Source organism: Cydia splendana, chromosome 11 (genome assembly GCF_910591565.1).
Source record: "Cydia splendana chromosome 11, ilCydSple1.2, whole genome shotgun sequence".
NCBI lineage: Eukaryota > Metazoa > Arthropoda > Insecta > Lepidoptera > Tortricidae > Cydia > Cydia splendana.
Window position 1 is genome coordinate 2,589,924 of NC_085970.1, and position 26,578 is coordinate 2,616,501.

General features: G+C 37.4%; 1 protein-coding gene across 1 annotated transcript in view; it reads left to right on the top strand.

Annotated features, from left to right (window-relative positions):
- The window catches only part of LOC134795195 (uncharacterized), a 38,873-nt gene extending 13,732 nt beyond the window's left edge, over window positions 1-25,141 (top strand). Inside the window, exons 2-3 of the mRNA XM_063767025.1 lie at window positions 23,851-24,061; window positions 25,074-25,141. Coding sequence (XP_063623095.1) covers window positions 23,851-24,061; window positions 25,074-25,141 — 279 coding nt within the window. The remainder of the gene's footprint in view (window positions 1-23,850; window positions 24,062-25,073) is intronic.
- Window positions 25,142-26,578: the final 1,437 nt, after the last annotated feature.

Below are 26,578 nucleotides of genomic sequence, written 5' to 3' on the forward strand. Positions count from 1 at the left end.
ATTAACTCTTAGGGAAAAAGATTACTTATTGGTGGTTGTTATAGAGGAAAACAGAAGTTGTATTTACCGTTATGTAATGCTAAGGAAAATATTTTCGTTTTTGGCTGGGATAGCTAGTTTTTAGGGTTCCGTACCCAAAAGGTAAAACGGGACCCTATTACTAAGACTTCGCTGTCCGTCCGTCCATCCGTCCGTCCGTCCGTCTGTCTGTCACCAGGCTGTATCTCACGAACCGTGATAGCTCCCATACAACAAACGTGATTTTTGACCAAAGTTAAGCAACGTCGGGCGTGGTCAGTACTTGGATGGGTGACCGTTTTTTTTTTGCATTTTTTTTCCCGTTTTTTTTTTCATTATGGTACGGAACCCTTCGTGCGCGAGTCCGACTCGCACTTGCCCGGTTTTTTTTTATGATATAGGAAATAGGAGACAAATGAGCAGAGGAATCGCCTGATGGTAAGCGATTATCGTCGTCCATGGACACCCGTAACACCAGAGGGGTTGTTGTTGTTTGTTTAGATACTAACTACTTGTGTGAAATTTATTTATGGTAATTTCCCCCTCAAGGATCTCCACACGTCCAGTCATGTGTTTTCGAGATTAACTTTTTTATTGGCCCGCCAACTGGCGTCTTCATTTTTTATTCATGGATTTTGCCATAGTTGCCAAAAATGATTGTTGTTAGATTTTAGTTAACACTGTAAGTAAATAAGTTTGATACCACATTAAGCTCCAAAAGCCGAGTTTACTTAAAGGGTGTTTTCCAATTATCTATCAGACGTCATTATAGAGCCGCAATCAGCTTAACTCGCGTACACCTTGGCCTTTGTACTAATGACGAATGTTATTTTTCCTGTTTTGTTTTGATTTTTGTACAATAAAGTGTTTTACTACTACTACTACACCTCTACTAATACATATATACAGGTTGAACTTGAAAGTATAATCGCTGAGTTCGCTCAAGCATAATATTGCTCATTTTTATAAATCATTTTCATATTTTTAGTTTTTATGCAAAATTTACCAAATTTTTTAGTGCATTTTAGACTTACATTCGTTATTTTTTCTCAGGATTGAAGCAAAAACTCAGGATTCGAATCGCTGAAGCCCCTAGAGAAAGGCCTTAAGATTGCTAATTTATTTTTTTGCAACCGTATTGTGATCCAAAAAAGCGCTACGACTTTTCAAAAACTCAGTTCTCTGACCTAAGGCACCTTAAACTTTATTGGTCTCCTAGCTTATTCGGTGTTGCTTCTTACCTACTGTACAAAGGTCCTAAGTTTGTTCCTAAGATATGAATGTTTTTATGTATTAAAGTACCGTTAAAGTGCAGTTCCCAGAACGGCAACGTAAGCTTTATTGAGCTTACTGTATAACTAGATTTAATAATGTAAAATTCTCCTTTAATGATAAATATTTAATTATCTCACAAAGATAAAACGATAAGGAAAAGAAGTAATTCGTCAGTATTATTATTATTTTCTGCGCTCTGAGAAATACTAAGGATAAAATCTGTTTTCTCGAACATGAGATGATTACTTTAAGGAAATTTAGTAATCCAAGTATTATTCCTCTTTAAATATAAATTTGCTACGAGAACGCTCGAATAGGCATTGGGTTGTATTCGAGAACGCAATTATATAAAATATTATTGTAAATGTTCAACGAAATTCATAATAATTTAAGAACGTAAGTAATCGCTTAAATTGATTGGATATGAAATTAAATTCCATGACAGCCTTGGACACCACTGTTTATCGTGTTCTAAGAATGCCGGCCGCATATCATGCCATGCCTGCCTCAATGACATCCTCCGTCGGACCTTCGTCAGCGCCAACGATCCAGTCATTCTTGAACCACCTGGCCCCGCGCGTGACGACGGCAAGAGGCCCCACCACGACCACGTGGCACGAAGGGCCACGGAATGACCCTGGTTCCCTGGAGTGTATGACGGTCTCTTATTTGGGACGCAACGTGTGTGGACACCCTGGCCCGTCCCACATCATTGAGAGCGAAAATATATACGATAGCTACGAGGAGAGCAAACCAAAAAAGCTGGCTTCCAGAGCAAGATTTTACTGTCAAATAGAAACAAAATATAAAACAATATAGTAAAGTGACAAATAAACAAAAGGTATAAAAAAGTATAAATAATATAAAACCTATTTATTAGTCCACGTCAATACAAGTAATTTACTTAGGTACTTAGTTTTATACAAAATCCAATCTGATCAAAATGCTGAAAACTGATAAAATACTCAGGATTTAACATTGTTATACTCATAGAATCAGTGAAAACCGAACACAAACATATAAATTAAAACGATGACAGAAAAAGACTCTCATTTATGAAACAGAGGGCGAAATATTTTATTTAAATCCATTTGAATTTGACCCGCATCGTGTAATTAAATATTGACACGCGGTTGATAGTTCGCGGCATTGACGTATATCTCAGGACTGGCCTTACGGGCAATAAGAATGGGGCATGAATGGGGCCAGTACAGCGGCGTGGGTATACACCCACTTGCCAGAATTTCATTTGCCATAATATCATTTGCCATAATAGTCAACAGCCATTATATTGTTTCCCATAATTACATATGCAATACTTATTGTTTACTATATTAGTCACGTGCCAGAAATTTTGTTTCCCATAAAATCAATTTCAATAATATCATTTGTCATCATCAATGTAAGCCATAATTATCACTAGCCATAATATAATTTTTTTACAGAAACCAAATGCTAGCTACTAGAAAAATGGGTTAGGTTAGGTTTGAACTGCGACCCTTACAGAAAAGAAATGCTACTGGAAAAGTGGGTTAGGTTAGGTTTGAACTGCGACCCTTACAGAAAAGAAATGCTACTGGAAAAGTGGGTTAGGTTAGGTTTGAACTGCGACCCATACAGAAAATAAATGCTACTAGAAAAGTAGGTAAGGTTAGGTTTGAACTGTGACCCTTACAGAAAAGAAATGCTATCAGAAAAGTGGGTAAGGTTAGGTTTGAATTGCGACCCTTACAGAAACCAATGCTACTAGAAAAATGGGTTAGGTTAGGTTTGAACTGCGACCCTTACAGAAAATAAATACTACTGGAAAAGTGGGTTAGGCGAGGTTAAATATTCTATTAAATAATATTATTACAATTAATAATATGGACAACAACACGTATGGCACTCGTACGTTCTGGAATCTAATAATCGGGTAAACAAAGAGTATGTCACATCATTTTTATGGTAAACAAACAATTCGGGCAAATGAAATTCGGGCAAATAAAATTCGGGCATATGAGTATTATTTTATATAATTTTCGGACAAACAATAGACAACCCTCATTGTAACGTTACAATACATATACATATTAATTTAAAATTTAAGAAAATGTCTACGTAGACATTTTCTTAAATTTTAAATTAATATTTTTGGGTTGAATTCCTTTTCTTATTTCGATGATTTTAACAATATCCCAAACTAACTCGATTGGTTGCACTTATTTGCATAATCTGTTGCATTCAGATGCACCTCTTTATGCTTATCTGTTGTCGGGGTTGACATACGAGTAAAAATAATTAAAACTTGAGATATTTAGGTTGTCACTCCAGGAAAACTTTGTATGATTTAGATATGTTTTTTTAGGTAAGAGAGAATTTAGATGTTAAATAAAACATAGGAATTACAGACTCCAAAAAGGGGGCTCTGAAATGAAATTTTATTAGATTTATTGATAAAATATATTTCTTAGGCTCAGGAGTGAATTGTTAAATAAATCAGTCAGAATTTTCGTAGGATTTGTGTCTTCAAGGGATTGGCACCCTACTTTTGTTTTGGCCTTTTGTACTCAACATATGAGTAGGGCATTTTGAGATGACATGCACTTTTGATGTGTGGACCCCTCCGGGGACGCACGCTCGCATGAGTACTATTTGTGGTGAGACCACACATACGCCATGTTGGTCGAAATGCTGGAAGCAGCTCGAGTCCTTCGGTGTGCTCCACTGAGTAAGTACAAATAAAATTTAGGTGTGATCAACTCCACAATGGCGCGAAACGTTGTGGGTTCGTCCTTAACCAGGTTTTTGGTTCTTTACAGAGTTGACTCCTGCTCGAGGGTTGGGAGTGCTCCGCCAGAAGTCCTAACAGCTTCCAGTGCGGTGAGCTAAATTTCCAATTGTTTCATATTTTCTTTAGCGGCCATTAAGGCGTCGGCTAATGTATCCATTTCTCGGTTTACAGGAGCCGGGAGCTTGTGAATTTTTTTTGGAAGAGCTTTCGAATTCTTTTGAAGAGCTTTCGATTTCTTTTGAAGATGTTTAGAAGTTGTAAAATGAGGCTGTGGGATCTGTACCACGCCTTCTGCAGCGGCCGGCTCCAACCAGGTTAGCGGCCACCGTCCCGGGGAAAGGCGAGTTCGCTCCCCGCTGCTGCAGTTCCAGCAGCAGTTTTTGAGGTCGGTCTGTTGCATAACTTTTGAGTGGCATTCGCCACCAACTACAAATTTAAAATGGTTAATTATGATCTAATTTTATTCAGTTTGAAGTTTTGAAAGTTCTGGTGCATAAAACTTAGGTACTTCGAAATTTAGTTTTTAGTTTTTAATTAATGGGTGTAATCCCTTATAACTAGAACCTGTGAAGCGACCCAGCTTACCACTGAGCATTTAACAGTAAATGATTAGATTAATAAAGTTGGTTAGATATAAATTTGTTTAATTGTTTCTCCTCCTGGCTTTCCTGCAGCAAGGTTTCCGTTTAGTCCATTTAATTTAATTTTGATTTGATTTTATTTTGTTAACATGGCTGTTTCCATTTTCCACAAGCCGGAGCTTTTCATTTATTATTTTACCCCCTTTCAAAACAGCCGTGTTACATCATCAACAAACAATAGACAACCAGCGGCGTGACACCGCGACAACGCTATTGGTTGATGAGTTCGCATCACGCGCGCGATCGGCGCAACTAGTTGCGTTAGACTGTACGATTTGCTCGAATTCGTGAGTGACACCGCTGAACTACTACCATATTTAGTGCCCGTAAGGCTCGTCCTTAGATATACGTCAATGGTTTGCGGCGTAAAATAAAATACGTGGCTGTCACCAATTAAGGTGAACCACAGAGAAAAAGCTTAACATTTTAAATTTAGATATTTTATTCAAAGAATTCTATTAATATATTTTTGGCAAATATATCACACCGTTATTTGTTAGCTTTTTAGCAACTAGCCCCGCCCCAGCTTCGCACGGGAAGTAAAGCCCAATTTTTTCATTTAGGGGAAAGTGGACACCCCCCAATACCGCCTTTCCATCGAAACGTGGTCCCTATTTTCCTCTCTGGATATTATTTAAAATATTTTGAAACAATTTAACGTATAAGTATTTTTAATTATAGGAGTTAGGTGCATTTACAAATTTGTATGGTCTAACTTTTATAGCAAATAAAATATAAAAATGTCAAACGAAGGGGCATAAGCTATTATGTTATCATACCCACCCTAAGTACCTACAATCCTGCATCAAAATGTTTCTGTTTAGCGCTATAGTTGACTGGTAGAGAATGCCTTAAGGCGTTAAATCCGCCATTTTGATACTCTTCTTTTATAAATTCGTGCAATTAACTTTAAATTAATAGCTACAGACTGGGTCCCACAGGACGGGACAGAGAAAGACCAAAACGGAGATGGCGGGACGACCTTGACACATTTTGTAAAGAGTGGCGGGAGTGTGCGTCGGATAGGACCAAATGGCGGGAAAGAGGGGAGGCCTTTGCCCAGCAGTGGGACACTCCTATAGGCTAATATAAAAAAATAATATTACGAAACAAAGTTTGACGACCGGTCTGGCCTAGTGGGTAGTGACCCTGCCTGTGAAGCCGATGGTCCTGGGTTCGAATCCTAGTAAGGGCATTTATTTGTGTGATGACACAGATATTTGTTCCTGAGTCATGGTTGTTTTCTATGTATTTAAGTATTTATATATTATATACATGTATCGTTGTCTGAGTACCCTCAACACAAACAAGCCTTCTTGAGCTTACTGGGGGACTTGGTCAATGTGTGTAAGAATGTCCTATAATATTTATTTATTTATTTAAAGTCCGCCATGCACTCTCAATAAATTTTATACAGTTGTATAAGAGCACGTGTATCTGAAACTCGTTTTCAAATGCAGTTGTTTTATTTCAACCTTTAATGTAGAAATTCCCGCACGTAAGGATGGAGCCACTGGCCATCTGTTGCCGCGATATAGCACCGGCGTTACGGCGGGAGAGGGCACAGCCTAACCGGGATAGATATTTCACTAAAAGGCCTACCGCGAACCATGTTCGAAGTGTTTTCTCTTTGTCGCACTTGTAGATTCGTACGTAAGTGTGACAGGGAGGCAACACGTCGAACGTGGTTCGCGGTAGGCTCTCTGATATTATTAAACACAATAAACTCAATATGGATGTGGCTGGCCTTCATATTGGGGCCTGTTTACACATTGAGTGGCTCCTTGCGTTTAGTCAGTGGGGAGACCATAGACTAGGAATCCTCTAGACCGAGTTTAGAGCAATTATTTCATGCAACCGATGATGCCAAAAATGCGGGGGTGCGCGGGACGAGGTGAGCGAAGTCCCGTGCCGTGATTGGTCCGTTCAAAGACACGGACGTCACACAAAGACACTTTCGACTCGGACATGAAGTAAAATTACCGTATGCGTGGCAGAGGGGGTAGCGCGACTATACTAAGTCTGGAGGGTGTTTTGTCTGTGGGGGAGACACTCCTGACTTCGGGCAATCTCGGCTCCGTCCGACTCACCATTGCTCCGAGCAATTATTAGGGTTGACATAACTTGACGTCCCTTTGCGTGCACGACCACAGATAAGATAAATAATTACTTGAATTTTGACAACCCTAAATAGTCGAATCGAAAGGGATAGTGACATAAGTTAGAAAGGGATATTATGATTCGACCCTGAACCGCTGCCAAACTTCGGTTTTGTAGAAAGTGTCCTTTCTGTACGGTAGTACTATTACTTATTCTGTAATTTAGTGGCAAATTTATGAATTCGCCCCCATTGTAATATTTGAGGACAATCTTCGGGATCAAGATATTTTTATTTGTCTCATAAGAAATATTACATCATCTTACACAAATCGATCTAGTCCCAAACTAAGCAAAGCTTGTATTATGAATACTAGGGTACTTAAATCATTGAAACTATATGTTCAGATTGCAACCTTTTTACGTTTCTAATGTACATATTGGATAATGTATGTATGTATGTCACTTTATTGCACATAAACAGGTTTACATAAAACGGACAAAAACAAAACAAAAATAAAAATGTTATGGTTGACATAATTTTGAATTTAAATACCTAATAAAAGAATTGTGTCACACATCACTAACATCTGTCATGGAAATAAAATACGTCTCTCTTTTATGCAAATTTTCGGATATTTATTTAAATTAGTAACATTACACGAAGAAATACACCAATTTTATAGATGGTCCTTCGAACCAGATATAAAGGGAAGTGCAGTGTTTTTAAGTTTCAATCTAAGAAGATAAACTGAGTTCGTCCAAGTTAATTATTAGTGTCGCACATCGAGTTTCAAATTATCAAGAATGAAACCCCAGAAGAATGAAAAAGGGGAAACGTGAGCAGTTTAGTACATCTTCAATAAAAGTATTGGAGACATGATACTCTTTTGTTCCAAAACATTATTTACGACTAAATTATACATTTCAACGGATTTTGAACATTTTATGTTCATCTATCTCTTGATTTGGATTTTTTTTGGAACACTTCAACTTGTAATTGCTTGTTGACGTTTCTGTACGCATCGCGAAAGGACATACTAACTTCTGGAAGTCACCCAAGGAGCGCGTGACAGTTTCATATGTAGAATCACGACTAGAAAATTTGGAATCACTGTGGAAGAAGTTTTATACAGGACAAGACGAATTGGTTAAAGCCTACGCAGCACAAGACGTGGCAAATTCTGTATATGGAACAGAAACAGTATACGATGTAACTGAGGAAAATTACTTGGATTATAAATGCGCACTGAACAAGCTATTCATACAATGAATTCAAGAACTAGGTACGATAATTTTAGTGACTCGAGACTTCCTCCATAACGTGGCTCCACCGCAGCGATGATAACGATAAGGTAGGGATAATATCTGCCCGATTTGAACTTCAAGATACGTCAATTAATAGATCTAGAAACGATATGGATTAGGTAGATGTGTCAGTGTCAAAAGTAAAGTTTTTGTTTGAAGAAACGTCACATTTGACATTATCTAATCCATATCGTATAAAGATCTAGTCTTTTAACTGACGTATCTTAAAGTTTGAATCGGGCCGTACGCCACATGTTTTAGCTGTCGGCCGAGGCGAGGCCGGGAAGCGGCGACTTCTGGCGCAGCAGGCCGAAAGTTGAAAATTTCCAATCGGAGAACAAATAAAAAAATGCAAGGCTGTCCTCTCCCCCTGTGACCGCAGTAGCTGACCAAGCCATGACAGCGCAGAAAGCATTTTTACCGCACAGTATCGGTTTTCCAGAGTACATTTTTTATTAAGCCTGAGTGGGTTTAGACAGATGGTCGTGTAAAACTATTCCATTCAGCGAATTTAAATTCTGTAGTTAAATATTTTTTTGTGAAATAAAGCACTTCGTTATGCGAATTTTAAAAGCTGGCTTTTTTCTATGATTGAGTATTTGAAGAGTCGCGGTTTCGTTTCGGTAAAATATTTTTTGTCTAGTGTTTTAATTTGTAGGTATTTGTTATATAACATTTAAAGCTTTCGCGTTTTGAATACATAAAACAAAATTTTATCGGATTTATCGCGAATTTATTTTGTTACCTTTATTCTGACGTTTTGGCGCAGGTTCGATCGATCATGGTTACGGATAACAGTCCCAGAAAAATGTCAACACAGATTTGTGTAACTGCCTGAAAATTTTGGGGGTAGTCATGACAAATTAAAACCACCTCACATAAAATTAAATATTAATCGTAATTAAACTTTATAACTAATATAACTATAACTTTCGTGAGACAAGCAGCCGCCGCGAGTACTCGAACTAGAAGAAGGACCCTCAATAGGCCCGAATCATGTCGCCAATAGCGACTAAAAATAAGTGAGTGTAACCGCTGTGATCTAAATATTTTAAATTAATTATTGTCAATAATCCAACACGCAACACTCACTACTAGCCGCCGCAAGATCGCGTTCCCAACACTGAAGTACTTCGACGTTGCAAGATGCCTGGCATGGAGGCGCTCTTAATGAAGGGTCAGCTAAGATGGTGTGGGCATGTTTGGCGTATGAATGATTGCAGACTACATCACATCACATCAGCTACCAGCTGGTAAACGGAAGCAGGTGGGCAGCACCTACGTTACAAGGACGTGCTTGAGCGCTACCTAACTGCCTGCGGTATACCACCTGTGACCTGACAAATGGGAGGAGTTTTCTTCTCAGCGGCCAGAATCGCGTTAAGATGAGTGTTGCGAACTCTTTTTTGACAAATACTTAAATTTGTATTTTTTTATTATTTTTTACAATCAATGTCACTAAAATAAATGGCGAAACGTTTAAGGTGCGTGTTTTCATTCAGGCTATATTTCATGTAATTTCCTACATCTGGCGACCGTGATATATATTATTATATATATCATGAACGCATGCAGTGTCTTAATGATTGGAAAAAGAATCTAAGTTGAAAGTTGAGAAGTCTGCTAATAATATTACATATTTTCTTCTATAAATACATTATGGACCTAACCGGTCCTCTGTTCCTGCGGTTCGGAGGGATGGTATGGATAATTTTATTCACATATGTAATTTACCGAGTTGTGTATCTGACCAAACTGACTAAATCGCTGACGACCGAAGCCTTTCTTATGGCCGTACGAACATTTATCACAAGACGTGGAAAAGTTGACACAAATTACACGGATAACAGCACTAACTTCCACGGAGATAAAAGAAGTTCAGAAACAAGTACCTACACGGGGATATTCACCCAGAAAGGCAAGGAGAGGGACTCGCATTTAAGGGTAGGTGATGTAGTTTATTAGACACAGATTATTAACTGGTTTTTAAGGATGATTGCGTAAGAGTGGCTAAGGTGCGCACAGCAGATGATTCATACGAGCTGTTCAATGCCTGTACCTGCTTGAATTACAGTTTAGCAAGATCTAGAGAAGAGTTTTGGGCCTCTTGCCCATAAGGTGGGAGGAAGTTGCGAACTCTTTTGACTTTTGACAAATACTTAAATTTGTATTTTTTTATGATTTTTTAAGATCAATGTCACTCTAAAATAAATGGCGAAACGTTTAAGGTGCCTGTTTTCATTCATGCTATATTTCATGTAATTTCCTACAATGAGCGTACAGAACTTTGAAGACGCTCGTCTCGTTGACCTTGATGCGTAACGTCAGATACGTAAATCCCGGCCGAAACCCTCCTATAATTATACTTACGATAATTTTGGTCAACTTTACTGCCCCACCTGCGATAGAGTTTTTAAAAGTAAGTGGCTTTGCCAGCCATATCAGAGCTCACGATCGTCGGTAATTAGCTAGGGTCGCCGTTGCCGAGTAGGTACGGCATGGATAACTATATATTTACGTGCTGGTTTTGTTGGTACCTATTTTTTTATAATAGAGTTTTCCATATTTTGATTTAAATTTTCAAGATTTTTACTTGTACCTATTTGTTCATATTTTGGCATTGCACTCGTGGTACTGAATAGTTTTTCTCCGTAAAGCTTATTGTTAAGAGTCGAGGTTTGAACCTGCGACCTCCGGTTTTAAAGTCAAGCCTTAGAGGCTGCCATTATTGTTTATTGAAAACTTTGTTTGTAAGTATTTTTCATAATTATGCCCTTTAGTGGAAAACTTGTACCTATACGTTTGAAATATGTAGTATTATTTCAAAGTCTGTATTCTCATGTGAATAGATAATTAAGTTTAAGTATGTCTAGAGATCATAACCCTAAAATAGTGTGGGATCGCAGATTACCATTAGCAGATTGTGCATTATGAAGCTTATTACGTAATTTAACTTTACGACCTCTTCTCGGCAAATGCATGATTGATCCGAAATAAATATATTTAATTCAGTCGTTTTTGTAAACAACGCCTTTGGTTGCCGCATAGCGTGTTTAAAGCGCAAAAATTGGACTGGGTCTTACGAGAATTGATTAAGTACTCCTAATTGTTACCTACTCTTAATTTACTTTAAGTCATGTTATGCTTGTCACATAAAATTTATAATTTGACTTGTTACAAATATTTTTGCGATACCCTACCAGGGTCCATGTGCCTGTATGTTACTATGCAGTTTACTTGTATGTAATATAAATATGTACATTGGATGCAAAATAAAGATCTCTATCTCTCTATCTCTCTAAAAAAAAAGAATAAATACTGTTAAAAACGGGGTACGTATTAACAATATTTATTTTGGCGAATTTCCTGCCCCAGTTTCAACAGCCTCAGATTACAATAGTACCTACTCCGACCGTGACCTAGTCGTACTTATAATGTAAATGACGATTTTAGCTTGAAATCGTATAACTTATACAGTCGCAGTTTTTGTGTATTGCATGTGCAGTCCGCATCAAAAGTCAGCGTATCAGACAATGTCACAAAAGTACATATCTCTACCATTCTCAGAATATCTTAATGAAAAAAGAGATAGTTATGTCTATACTTAAAACTTTTACTTTTATAAGAAGTATATGTATATTACTTAAAACAATTTATTACGAGTAAACTGTTGCAGATGCTTTAGAACGCGAACTGTCGAAATATTATCTCTATTTAGTAAAGTATACGTGGCAGATACTTTTGGCGCGTTATTTAATATGCTACCTACTTATCCACACCGTCTAGTGTGTGTGATCTGTATGTCAAATAAAAGATAACCTTCAATAACTGGGGGGCAGACGAAACTGGCAATTAGTATTCCGTGTAAGATGTCTTGGCGTGCGGTCAGATGAAAGAGAAATTCATTAAGCTCAGTCACAGGAGAGTTAGAGCCACAGATGTATGTATGTGAGTAGATCACGCAACGCCTAACTTTGACGTAGATATATATTTTTATTGTTTCATTCGTCTGCAATTTCATCATCGTAGAAATTACTAAAGTTAGACCAAGATAAGTCTGCAACGATTTTGATAGCATACTCAGTGCAAGTGTTATTTTAAATGTCAAGCTTATATGAAATTATAACGTATAAATAACAATTGCACTGTGTAAGCTATCAAAAACGTTGCAGACTTATCTTGGTCTAACTCTAACTTCTTCCTCTCCTGCTAATATTTTCATTCATCTGCCAAATATTTAGGGGAGTTTTCCCAGTAGAGAAGAGTTCTGTCATATTTGTTTAGTCGCGTTCGCAATTTAGTTACAATTCTCCAACCATAAATTTGCATTGATATGATAATAAATGGATTGATTACTGTACTATTTGGAATTTGTTATTCGTCTGACTCAGCCATACTCAACGTTTGGCCACAAAGACGGTTTTGCTTTGTAGCCCGGGCCGCAAGATGAATGTGCTTAAAGGTGACGTTCAGATGGCAAGGTCATGTATCTATACTAGTATCACCTGGCAGCTATAAAAACCCGGCGGGCCACAAGTTCAGTATGACTCTCTAGATTACAATAAAAAATTATAATTAATAAAAATCGAAATTGTTAAACTATTGCTAAAAGTTTATAAATGAAACATATTTTTAATAATAAAAGATACAAAATAAACTCCGTCTGGTGTGCAAGTAATATGTAGGATCATATTATGTCACATAAAATTAAACCTTCAATAACGGCAGGCTAATAACTTTTTATACGACATCGCTAGGTTTTCGTAAAAAATGGGATTCGCACGGCGTCTATTTATATGTCTGAGGTATGCGCAATAATGTTTTATGAACCATATTAAGTTACCAGGCCGTTTCTGTAATACATGAATAGGATCGCGAACTCGCAAAACAACGGTATGAAATTTGTTATTATGATTGACATAATTCGTTAGTAGAAACTCAAAATATAATTGCAATTTTTACTTGGTAGATGTAAACCAAGCCGTAGTCTATAAGTATTAAGTAAGTATGTATTCCTTTTTCCCTGGACGCCCTAGGTACCGCTAGAGACGCGCGAAGTGCAAAAAGACCTTAGCGAACTCGGCGCCGTCGACTGGACAGAAACCGCTTTGGACAGAGTAGCATGGCGGTCTTTGGTGTCGGAAGCCTCGGTCCACTTTGGGTCTTTTTGCGCTACGGCAGTAAATACCTGAGTAAGTACATATTCTTTTATTAACTAACGAAAAAAAACATCAGCTTATGTGAAAAATGTGAAGTTTATATACCTAGGTTTCATTTATATACCTATGTAAATCTGTAAACCACTTTTTCTAAACGAATAAAGATATAAAGTTTAGGGGAAGTACGTGGGTTTGAGTCACAATTTAATTCATTTGTTCACGATAAATAGTCCTATGGCCTCACACTGAACAACCTCCTCTTAAAATTATTAAAGCCTATTCTCGTCTAAAAATCCTCCTTTCATGCAAAGGTGTCTTTAAGTTAATTAATTACGTAATATTTCGCATTTGATGGCGCTTAAAGCATTTATATAGATAATTAACTTAATTGCCAACGCCTTAAGTGGAGTGACTACACTTAGAGCTCTTCAAAGGAAATGGCTGACTACACGAAGAGCTAGCCCCGTGAAAGTAGCAAAATTATAAATGTGTTCATTCATAGTATCCATTAAATTTTGTAGTTCGCTGTACACGAAAATTAGAGCAACGAAACTTCACAGCTGTTAATCGGTGGAGATCAGAGTATCCTCTCAGTGGGGTGGTGGCCTCTTGAAGGATAAATAAATATTAGGTACAGGATATATTACACAAATTAACTAAGCCCGATGACATAGTAGAGGTTGCAGGAAAGGACTGGATGTACAATGCTAAACACAGACATTTATGGAAGAAATGGGATTAGGCCTTTACCCAAACGGGATTCATACCTCAAGAAACGAGGAAAATCAACAAAAACAACAACAGCATAAAAACATATTTTAACCGAATCTAAAAAAAAATTTGAAACTAAATAATTTGTAAGAGTTATGGAATTAAAGAGGCAATAATAATAACTAAGCCCTACAGTAAGCTCAATAAAGCCGAAATGTCAAGAATGTGTAAAAAGGCCCCAAACTGAAGGCCAAGTACACTTATCCCGTAGCCACAATTATTACTTACCTTAAATAGCAAACTGTCAAGTTTCGTTGCTCTCATTATCATGTACCATTTTTCGGGGCTAGCTCTTAGCCTAAACGTATTTAGTTACCTTCACAAAAGAGAAATTACGCGAAAAATGCTTTTTGCACGTTGTAAGAGAATCTCAGTTGTTAGTTACAAAGGGAAATCGAGAGGTGTCCGAAGTGAGAGCTATTTTATAACGAAACTTCTTTTTTACTAGTCTTACAACTTAGTCATTTCTTTCTGTTTTTATGTTGTAAAAAAACGGTTACAAAAACGAATAGTTTATGAGACATTCTCTTTTCTTGGTTTAATTAATGAATTCTTAAATGGCTGCTATTTAACTGATCACCAGATTTAGTAAAATATAATACCAAAAAAATATATTTTACCACCCTAAAATAATGAATGATCACCAAAATTATAACACCATTTTAATGTGAAATGATTACCAATTTTATTACATTTTACTATCCTTTTAAAGGAAATGACACCAAACTAATCATTATTAACCCAAAAATAGTAAATGATTACCAAATTTCAAACCCCATTTTAATGTGCAATGATAACCAAATTTTTACATCTTGCTATCCTATTAAAGAAAATGACACCAAAATAATCATTGTCAACCCAAAAATAGTAAATGACCACCAAAATTAGAACTCCATTTTAATGTAAAATTATAACCAAATTTTTAAATCTTGATATCATATTAAAGCAAATGACTCCAAAATAATCATTGTAAACCCAAAAATAGTAAATGACCACCAAAATTGTAACCACATTTTGATTAAAAATGTGCAAATATTTAATATAATTATCGTTATCCTATTAAATTAATTAATCCACTTTGTCACCTTTTTCTAGTAGCATTTTATTTCTGTAACAGTCGCAGTTCTAGCCTAACCTAACCCACTTTTCTAGTAGCATTTCGTTTCTGTAAGGGTCGCAGTTCAAACCTAACCTAACCTAACCCACTTTTCTAGTAGCATTTCTTTTCTGCAAGGTTCGCAGTTCAAACCTAACCTAACCCACTTTTCTAGTAGCATTTCGTTTCTGTATGGGTCGCAGTTCAAACCTATCCTAACCCACTATTCTAGTAGCATTTTTTTCTGTAAGGGTCGCAGTTCAAACCTAACCTAACCCACTTTTCTAGTAGCATTTCTTTTCTGTAAGGGTCGCAGTTCAAACCTAACCTAACCCACTTTTCTAGTAGCATTTCTTTTCTGCAAGGGTCGCAGTTCAAACCTAACCTAACCCACGTTTCTAGTAGCATTTCTTTTCTGTAAGGGTCGCAGTTCAAACCTAACCTATCCCACTTTTCTAGTAGCATTTCTTTTCTGTAAGGGTCGCAGTTCAAACCTAACCTAACCCACTTTTCTAGTAGCATTTCTTTTCTGTAAGGGTAGCAGTTCAAACCGAACCTAACCCATTTTTCTAGTAGCATTTGGTTCCTGTAAGGGTCGCAGTTCAAACCTAACCTAACCCACTTTTCTGATAGCAGTTTGGTTCTGTATGGGGCGCAGTTCAAACCTAACCTAACCCACTTTTTTAGTAGCATTTCTTTTCTGTAAGGGTAGCAGTTCAAACCGAACCTAACCCATTTTTCTAGTAGCATTTGGTTCCTGTAAGGGTCGCAGTTCAAACCTAACCTAACCCACTTTTCTGATAGCAGTTAGGTTATGTATGGGGCGCAGTTCAAACCTAACCTAACCCACTTTTTTAGTAGCATTTCGTTTCTAGAAGAATGATTATTTTGGAGTCATTTGCTTTAATAGGATAGCAAACCTAACGCACTTTTCTAGTAGCATTTCGTTTCTGTATGGGTCGCAGTTCAAACCTAACGTAACCCACTTTTCTAGTAGCATTTCGTATCTGTATGGGTAGCAGTTGAAACTTAACCTAGCCCACTTTTTAGTAGCATTTCAGTTCTGTGAGGATCGCAGTTCTAACCTAACCTAACCCACTTTTATAGTAGCATTTCGTTTCTGAAGAGGTCGCAGTTCAAACCTAACCTAACCTACTTTTCTAGTACCATTTCGTTTCTGTAAGGGTCGCAGTGCTAACCTAACGCACTTAACTGATAGCAGTTTGACTTACTTTTCTAGTAGCATAACGAAATGCTACTAGAAAAGTAGATTAGGTAAGGTAGGTATGCGGTGCGGGGTACGGGGGATTGAGCGGGAGGGGCTAGTAATTTTGGCATCAGTTTACTTTATTTGGTAATATGGATACCTACATTTTTTGGTAATCATAGTGGTTTATTTTGGTGAAAATATCGCATTAATTTGGTCTTCAAGATTTGGTGATCATTAATGATTTTTGGTGATCATTCAATATATTTGGTATTTCAATACAATTTGAAGTGCAATCGTAATTAAAATGGTGGTACTTTTGTATTTTTAGGCCTTATTTTTTTGGTGTTCAGTAATTTTTTTTGGTAAGCATGATTTTTTTATTTAGGGTACCAAAGTATTTTTTGGTGGTCATTATATTTGTAGCCTTCTTAAATTAAGTACTTGGCTATTTTTGACATAAAATTTAATGTTTATTTGGTAAGTCCAGTCATCTGTAAAATTATGGGTGCGCAAATCATCTCAAAAACATGTCCCATAGCTCTTATGTCAGAGAATTAAGAACTATGGGACATATTTTTGAATAGATTGGCTACACCCATATTTTTACAATTGACTGTACACACAGCAAAAGTGCATACCCACGTATGCACTTTTGCAGTCGCTGTACATTGTTGTGATATTTCATAATTTATATTTACTTATAAAAATCTGTAAACCACTTTTTCTAAACGAATAAAGATATAAAGTTTAGGGGAAGTACGTGGGTTTGAGTCACAATTTAATTCATTTGTTCACGATAAATAGTCCTCACACTGAACAACCTCCTCTTAAAATTATTAAAGCCTATTCTCGTCTAAAAATCCTCCTTTCATGCAAAGGTGTCTTTAAGTTAATTAATTACGTAATATTTCGCATTTGATGGCGCTTAAAGCATTTATATAGATAATTAACTTAATTGCCAACGCCTTAAGTGGAGTGACTACACTTAGAGCTCTTCAAAGGAAATGGCTGACTACACGAAGAGCTAGCCCCGTGAAAGTAGCAAAATTATAAATGTGTTCATTCATAGTATCCATTAAATTTTGTAGTTCGCTGTACACGAAAATTAGAGCAACGAAACTTCACAGCTGTTAATCGGTGGAGATCAGAGTATCCTCTCAGTGGGGTGGTGGCCTCTTGAAGGATAAATAAATATTAGGTACAGGATATATTACACAAATTAACTAAGCCCGATGACATAGTAGAGGTTGCAGGAAAAGACTGGATGTACAATGCTAAACACAGACATTTATGGAAGAAATGGGATTAGGCCTTTACCCAAACGGGATTCATACCTCAAGAAACGAGGAAAATCAACAAAAACAACAACAGCATAAAAACATATTTTAACCGAATCTAAAAAAAAATTTGAAACTAAATAATTTGTAAGAGTTATGGAATTAAAGAGGCAATAATAATAACTAAGCCCTACAGTAAGCTCAATAAAGCCGAAATGTCAAGAATGTGTAAAAAGGCCCCAAACTGAAGGCCAACTACACTTATCCCGTAGCCACAATTATTACTTACCTTAAATAGCAAACTGTCAAGTTTCGTTGCTCTCATTATCATGTACCATTTTTCGGGGCCTACTCTTAGCCTAAACGTATTTAGTTACCTTCACAAAAGAGAAATTACGCGAAAAATGCTTTTTGCACGTTGTAAGAGAATCTCAGTTGTTAGTTACAAAGGGAAATCGAGAGGTGTCCGAAGTGAGAGCTATTTTATAACGAAACTTCTTTTTTACTAGTCTTACAACTTAGTCATTTCTTTCTGTTTTTATGTTGTAAAAAAACGGTTACAAAAACGAATAGTTTATGAGACATTCTCTTTTCTTGGTTTAATTAATGAATTCTTAAATTAAGTACTTGGCTATTTTTGACATAAAATTTAATGTTTATTTGGTAAGTCCAGTCATCTGTAAAATTATGGGTGCGCAAATCATCTCAAAAACATGTCCTGTTGCGAACGCAACCTTTATTTGTATAATACAGTAACTAAACGCAGCCGTCGGGCTCGGCTAGTATTTGGAAGCTTTTTCTAAAGCACCAATAGGAGCGCTCCACATATTATGTATCGCGGCCAATTAGAGGCACCCAAATCTTAACCACTATTTTCGGACATTCAAATTATGCAAATCACTCTTTCATCAGCCTCCATACGATTACCACACCACTTTTACATTTAACCGTTTAGTCAAGGAACCCTTGTAAAACCAGTACCTATTGAAATTATAATAGTTTACTTCAAATCGAAGCTTTTTATTTGAGTCGTCGAGATCCTGACCTGCACGGCGGCTACATGTCCCATAGCTCTTATGTCAGAGAATTAAGAACTATGGGACATATTTTTGAATAGATTGGCTACACCCATATTTTTACAATTGACTGTACACACAGCAAAAGTGCATACCCACGTATGCACTTTTGCAGTCGCTGTACATTGTTGTGATATTTCATAATTTATATTTACTTATAAAAATCTTGTAAAAGAACTCTTGTGTACCGATTTATAAACAATTGATTTGGATTTCAAAGCCAAATACATATTATTATTATACATACCAAATTCGACTAGGTACTGCAGTGTTACGCTTTGGCAGAAACCTTTTTTCTATAATTCCCGACTGACAAAAAGAAAAATAAAAGAAATGACACCAACGTGAGAAGATATTTTATGCATATTTTCAAAGCTTTTCACGAAATATAATTAATTCTGCCTATATCGATAGCGAAAGTTTTAAACGTTCATTAAACATCGCTTTAGAAATTGGGAAAACCGCTTTTTGTGGAGGTTTTCTTATTCGGGGAACATTTTTACAATTGCATTTGTGGACGCGGACCACGGCGCATGCTACGTTACCTGGCATAGTTCGTTCTACGATTCCGACATCAGCCTGTGGGCAGTGCACCATAGGCCTAAGCCTATTCACGACATCAGTCTGAGCGTGGGCAGTACACCAGAGGCCTGAGCCTGTTCCCTACGCAGCGCTATCCCAGAACTCAAGGGAAGTGTCCATCCTTTTGATTAATTGAACAAAATCAACAATTTAAAGCAAAGCTCTAAACCATTCAACGACTTCCTTTGTGTATTTTTATTTAATTAAATGATCGTTACATTTTTATTGCTCGCCGCCTCCATTCCTGTCTGTTCCTTACTGGTACCAATAGGGAACACTTAGCCTGCTAGGTAGCCTATTAATACATAAGATTGATTTCGGTGGCACGTTCCTTATTAAAAATTACCTGGATTGTTACTTAGCTGATTTCGGTGGCACGTTGCTTCTTAATGAATTACCTGGATTGTTACTTAGCTGATTTCGGTGGCACGTTGCTTCTTAAAAATTGCCTGGATTGTTACTTAGCTGATTTCGGTGGAAGATCTATGTATGATTTTGTGTGGGCAAGGTGTTTACTTATCCTTTTAAACTGTAAATTATAAAGTCCATTAATTCTAGTTTTCAAATAATACGTTTATCTCATGTGGCAATCTTGATATATTTATTTGCTACAGTACCTAAAGGTAGCTTATAAAACGTTAAATAAGAGTAATTTAAATTACTCTATTAAATATCTTTAGATACTATTTAATACCACACATTTTGAGAACCAGTGGTAATAAAATAAAAATGAATCTCAACATATTTTTACGAACTAAACTAGTACTCGTACTCCGTATACTACAAAGTACGAAGATACGAATCGTAGTTGATTACAAAATGTAGTTCCGCATTGGGTTGTATCTTTTTCTACTCAGTAACGTAATCTCCTAATCTCTGAACTTGTTGACTAGCAACAGCAAGAAAAGGGTTAATACCCAGGAACTTAGTTTTGCTTATCTTAAAACAGTACGGCCGTCGGGAACTTTCGGTCGCTACCATTGTGTTCGTGGAAGTTCCAGTTCTGGAAGTGGTTGGTTTTGTTATTTGTTCTCTGAAGAATAAAGCGTGTTAAGTACACAAGGCCCAGTTCAAAATTAAACCCCTTAAAAGGGGCCCACTGATTAACAGTCCACCGGACGGTATCGGCCTGTCAGTTAGAACAAAATTTTGTCAGTTCCGAACAACTGACAGGCCGATACCGTCCGGCGGACTGTTACTTAATCATTGGGCCCCTAAAACCTATAGAAACTGTGCTGGTTAGCAGACTTAAAATACCAGACTCCGATGTGAATGGAATCGGTGCCTATCTCGTCGCGTAATAATTGATTGTCCTAATGTAATGTTACGCATAAAACTCTTTTCGTATAGGTAATTTATCTCCAGCTGAAACAGAAAATTTTCGAAATTATTTTGCATAGGTTGTCTAGAATAGGGTAGATTAGGTTAGGTTTGTTTTATAATTTTTCATCATCATCATCATCATCATTTCAGCCTATATATGTCCCACTGCTGGGCACAGGCCTCCTCTCATGCGCGAGAGGGCTTGGGCTATAGTCCCCACGCTAGCCCAATGCGGATTGGGGATAATTTTTCATAAATGTTAATAATAGTTTCAGCACAATAACAATTATGCGAAATGAGTTTTATGCGTAACATGAGGACAAAACCTAGCGACCCGCCCCGGTTTCGCACGGGTTAACAAATTATACACCTAAACCTTCCTCAAGAACCAGTCTGTTGATAGATGAAAACCTCATGAAAATCCGTTCAGTAGTTTTTGAGTTTTTCACGTACAAACACATAAACAGACAGAGGCGGCGAGGGACTTTGTTTTATAAGGTACTACACCTTACTGATGATGTAGTATTACGATAGCACCACTGTATATTAGTGCTGGTTAATACCAGCCAACGTACCTTTTACTTATTTTGCCGCTGCCCCTGAAGAAACCTATCTTGATCGTGATTAACCAAGCCCATACTACTAAAGTTCACAAATTCCTGTCAAACCAATAGTAAACTCACAAACCTTATCTCACTGTATGCTTCAGTTTATTGGCATAGTTTCTTGGCGCACGCTGCCGTTTTTTCCTGTATCTAAACGTTAGCACAAAGTTTTGACAGGCATTTGTTTTTTATTTGGCTTCAGCACATAAGTTGGGGTCGATGTTTTGATTTACCTCCAATTCCATTTCGGGCGTTGTTCTAAAAATAATACATATCCTTTGTGTATAAAAACTAAAAGGGTTTCTTTGAAAGAAAATTATGTTTCGGTTAAATGATTATAGTTTTCATTATTAATGACATCACGTGATCATGTAAAAGTCGTGCAAGTAAGGAAACTATTCCTTACAATTCTTTGTCAACGTATTTTTTGGTCAACTTTGTATTTATTATGACAATTGGCCAACAATAACGGTCCTATTAGTGTTGTATTTTACCGAAAGATTCCACTACACCTTCGCAACATGGTACCTATATAGCCACGTTCTCGAAATATACGACACCACCTATGTCCGGGTACATCCTGATATCCGTTATTGTACCCCACTCAATTATCGTACCGGAAGCAATCCCCAAGCCCGAGGGGCTTCGTAATGGTGTTGAAGTGTTAGGTGGAAAAACTTAGCACTTATGTCTGAAGTTTGTGCCTCTATAATACTTACCTATATGTATACATAATATCTGGGAGACTGAGCTTTTCTCGGAAAACATAAAAACTAACAGAGATAAGACCTAGCTAGATCGATTTATCGCCCCCGAAAACCCCCATTTATAGCAAATTTCATCGAAATCGTTAGAGCCGTTTCCGATATCCCCTAAATATATATATAAATAAAGTACAATTGCTCGTTTAAAGGTATTAGATATAGTTTAGTGATAGAATATTAAAAAACTAGGACTGTAAAACTAATAAAACTAAAATTTTGTAAAAAAAATCGACTATATTTTTATGGTCTTAATCTATGTACCTATCTTGTGAATAAAACTTCTTGCTGAGGTTTTATGAAGGGATAAGAGTAACTTTCAATAAAGGTGATGTTCGGATGTCAACTGCAGCTGTATTATAGACACGTGTAAGTAATATCACGAATGAGATTTCTCTCGAACGCGTAATATGGCATTACGTATCACTCTGAAAAATCATTGAACATATCTTTTTCGAATGTCCGTTGAACCGTCTTTGCTTCTACGATCTCTTGGTCAAATTCAAAATCTCCCTCCCCTGTAGGTAATGTAAAATCTCTTCTGGCTAGTACTGAACCCAATGTATTAACTGTTGGCATATTTCCTAGATAAAAATAATATAAGTCTATAAATATTCCTTATGTATATAACTACATTTGTTTATTGTTAATGTAATATTATTTAAGCTATATTAAGTATATAATTCTCTAAATCCAAAATTCTGGGCTAAATCGTAGGTGCACTCCTCAGTTTAACCTTAAAAAACTTGACGTTGGCAAAGTGCCTTGGGAGCAAAAGCCAATCTCAAAAAAAAAACATCTGTAAATAATATTACAAATGAGATATCTCTCGAATGCGTAATATGACATTACGTATCACTCTGAAAAATCAACTTACTTAAAATATCACTCATTACGCGAGGGCGAACGACCAGCCGCGCATCGGCTTCGATTCAATATAGATTGACGCGCCTGAAACTAAATCATTAAATCAAGTATAGAGCAAAAGATTCGTTGGAAGCACCTGTTCAAATTATACAATCGTGCTCTCTTCCTCTCTCCTGCTACAAGTGGCCCGTTTCTTCAAAGATAAAAAAAGATAAGATAAAAGATTTTTATTCATGACGATCACCAAACATGTACAGACAACAACAACAAGGAAAGAAGAAATCAATAAATGTGCAATTGTGCATCACTAAATGGACCCACCTCAGCATAATGCTAGCTATAAAGCCAGCACTGGTCTGCCGTAGGGCCCATTCGGTGATGCTACGACAGATAACACATAAAGAAACAAATCAAGGAAGCCATGAGACAGATTATACAAAGAACCAGAACCAAGAGCCAACCTAAAATCCTAAAACTATAGATAAAGAGGTACTTACTGAAGAGATGTGCAAGGTCAAGTACTGGCCGTTTTTGATGGCTGATCTATATGAAGACGGTGAAAGAGTTACACTGTTTTCGACAGCAGAAAATATAATGTTGTTGAATGAATCTGCTTTTTGTAATTATGGACGGAACATAAATGTTGTCCTACACCTTTCCAGCAAATTAACTCTATTCACGGTCAGGTAGGCAACGTAGTGGAATGTCATCGATCGCAGTGCGCACTCACAAACGGCAAAGAGGGTGAAACGCCGGAGTGGGTCAAATTCTCCCAGGAGAGGGATAAGGAGCGGCGAGTCCCACACACCGTGCATAAACGCATTCCCACACCGTAAAAAAAAGGCTAGGCTTCTTGGACTGTTGTCACACAAAACTGGGAGATCTTATTATTACGTTATTATTCAGCTGGTTATCCAACAAGCAGCCAACTATGGGATTAACTTTTCTTCATCGTTCATTATCGCGGACTTTGAGATCGCAGCTATCAATGCAATCAAAAAATATTCCCAGAAAGCCAACATAAAGGATCAGATCGCAAGGGATGACGGCAAGCGCCCCGACGGGATGTCGTTGATCCCTGGGCGGATGGGCCGCGCGCTGGTGTGGGACGCCACCTGCGCAGATACGTTGGCTGCGTCCTACATTTCAGCTACCACCACCAGCAAACAGGCCAGGGCGGCGGCTAACTACGAATTCATAACCTGTGGCGTCGAGTCACTAGGTCCGTGGGGTAGGGGGGCTCAGGGGCTTCACAAGGCACTCAGCAAACGCCTAAGGGACGCCACAGGTGCCCCTCGTGCAGACAGCTTTCTCGCGCAAAGATTGGCCATAGCAATCGCGGGAACGCTACCTGCGTAATGGGCCAAGGGGGCAAAATTTTGACAGCTTTATTTTTTAGCTTTAGTTATTTTAATTGTAGTTAATTTTGGTTTAATATTATATAATAAATGAGTTTATCCGTACATAAAGGATGTTATTTTCATTTGTGCCAAAATGTATGGAAGCACATCTCAGCGTAGGTGGCGCCACCATATACAGTAAAGAAACCTCATTGACATCATCAAAGACACATCATGTCATGATTTTCATGTCATGTCATGTTGTCATGTCATAAACAAATAATTTGTGAAAACATATTAAATTGTAATAAGCATATTAAATTACTTTTACTGTGTGAATATGGCGCCCTACGACCATTTAAAGGTGGAAGAATTGAAAAAGCTGCTCCGCGAATGTGGTGCAAGTTTGGAAGGAAAAAAGAAGGATTTGGTGGAAAGGAACAATAGTAGTTTTTGTTAAAAGGGATCAAAATAATATATTTCCGTCAAGGGCGTACATTGAATCCTGAATGAAGCGATGTATTCTAAAGTAGAATCCTGAGCGTAATGAGGGATTCAAGTGTTAACGCCCAAGACGAAATAATTTTGATACCGTGTGACACATACTGCTTTTCACATCAACTATGAGGAAATTTATATGTTCCAAAATACGTATTATTTGACCAAAACAAAATTGTATGCGAGAAAGAAAAATCGTGTCCTAGAACAGAAAAGTACAACTTTGATCCCTCCTAGCAGGGAAGAAAAGTGCCACTTCGGTCCCTCCTAGCGCGGAAGAAAAAGCCCTTTTTCGAATAGGTGATGTGAAAAAAATTAAATTACTTACTTAATCAAATTTAAACCTATTTAATTCCATTTAACAAAATGTATATTTACTAATTTATCTTGTTCCAGGATTGCCTGATAAATTTAAAGATATACTTAAATGCCAGCACAGATTTACCGCCGATCACAATGGCTAATATAGAAAACTTTTTAAATAGGTTAGTTATTTTATAGACGACTTGTTGCTACGTAAGTAACATACGTTGTGGAGTATTGCTGTCATCTTTAGGCGGGAACACCCTAATATTAAATAGCTAGGGCCACAGAATAAATAATAGTACTAGGTACAGAAGACTCACTCTCTAACAAAACGCGTCTGTTACGATCAGGACAGATATCGCCGCTAGGTGGCGACAGCGCCACGCGCGGCTTATGGCTAGCCACCAAAATTGGTGTGGAACGGATGTACTTACTTGTAGCTACCTGTTGCAAAGCGACGAAATCGCGGAGTGAGCCACGCCTGCTAGGGCTTAGGTCCCTTCGACTTGATGCACGAAAAATGCAGCGAAAGCGTGAGATACCTACTTTTTTTACACCACGTCGGTGGCAAACAAGCATACGACCCGCCTGTTGGTAGTAGTAATCGTAGCCTACGGATGCCTGCAACACCAGAGATTACATGCGCGTTGCCGACCCTTGCCTGGGGAAACAACAAGGTATCAAAACCGTAACAAATATGTGCAATCAGCATCGGCATCACATTTACAGCGTTACGATATCTTAAATTACCGGAACCGGTTACAAGAATTATTAATCGATATCGCCTGGCATTAAATTCCCCGGCCCGATCTTTCACGCTCCGCGTCTTAATCCTTTAATCACAAGATGACAGCGAGCAATTAAAGGGCGCGCTACACGGCTGGATAGGTCTGATGAAGGTACTCGAATAGGTCAGAAGCTTTTGACGTGATATTTGGACTTATTGATGGAGATGATAAATGAAGATTAATTTTAAATAGGTACCTAGTTAATTGTTTTTATTCAATTGTGTTTCTTTAGCGCTGGTGACCTGTATGCGCTCTGGCGGCCTAGCGGTAAGATCGTGCGACTTGCAACCCGGAGGTCGCGGGTTCAAACCCCGGCTCGTATCAAAATAAGTGTTAAAAGATAAAAGTTAAAAAATAGTTTATTCAAGTAGGCATATTACAATGCGCTTATGAACGTCAAATATAGCTACACTACCCATGCTACACCAGTTCAAGTTAAAAGCTACAAGTTTTATAACTTACGTACGAAACATCATTCGATATTTATCATTAGCTTTTCAGTGAAGGAATACATCGTGAGGAAACCGGACCGTAAGGTCACTAAATTAAGAACCTAACCAATGTCGGTGATATTGAGATGGCAGCCCGTCCCTTGTCAATTAGTCAGTCTGTCCGTATGTCACTGAGCGACACACGACAAATTAGGCGGAACATCGGCGGCCTACTTACGATCGTGTAAACGTGGTAATCAACATATATAGACATCATTTATATATGTACATGCACAGACATATGTATCTACGTAGATTTTAAGAATATTCTTGTTACTACACACCTTATACAAAATATAATTAAAAATTAAAATTA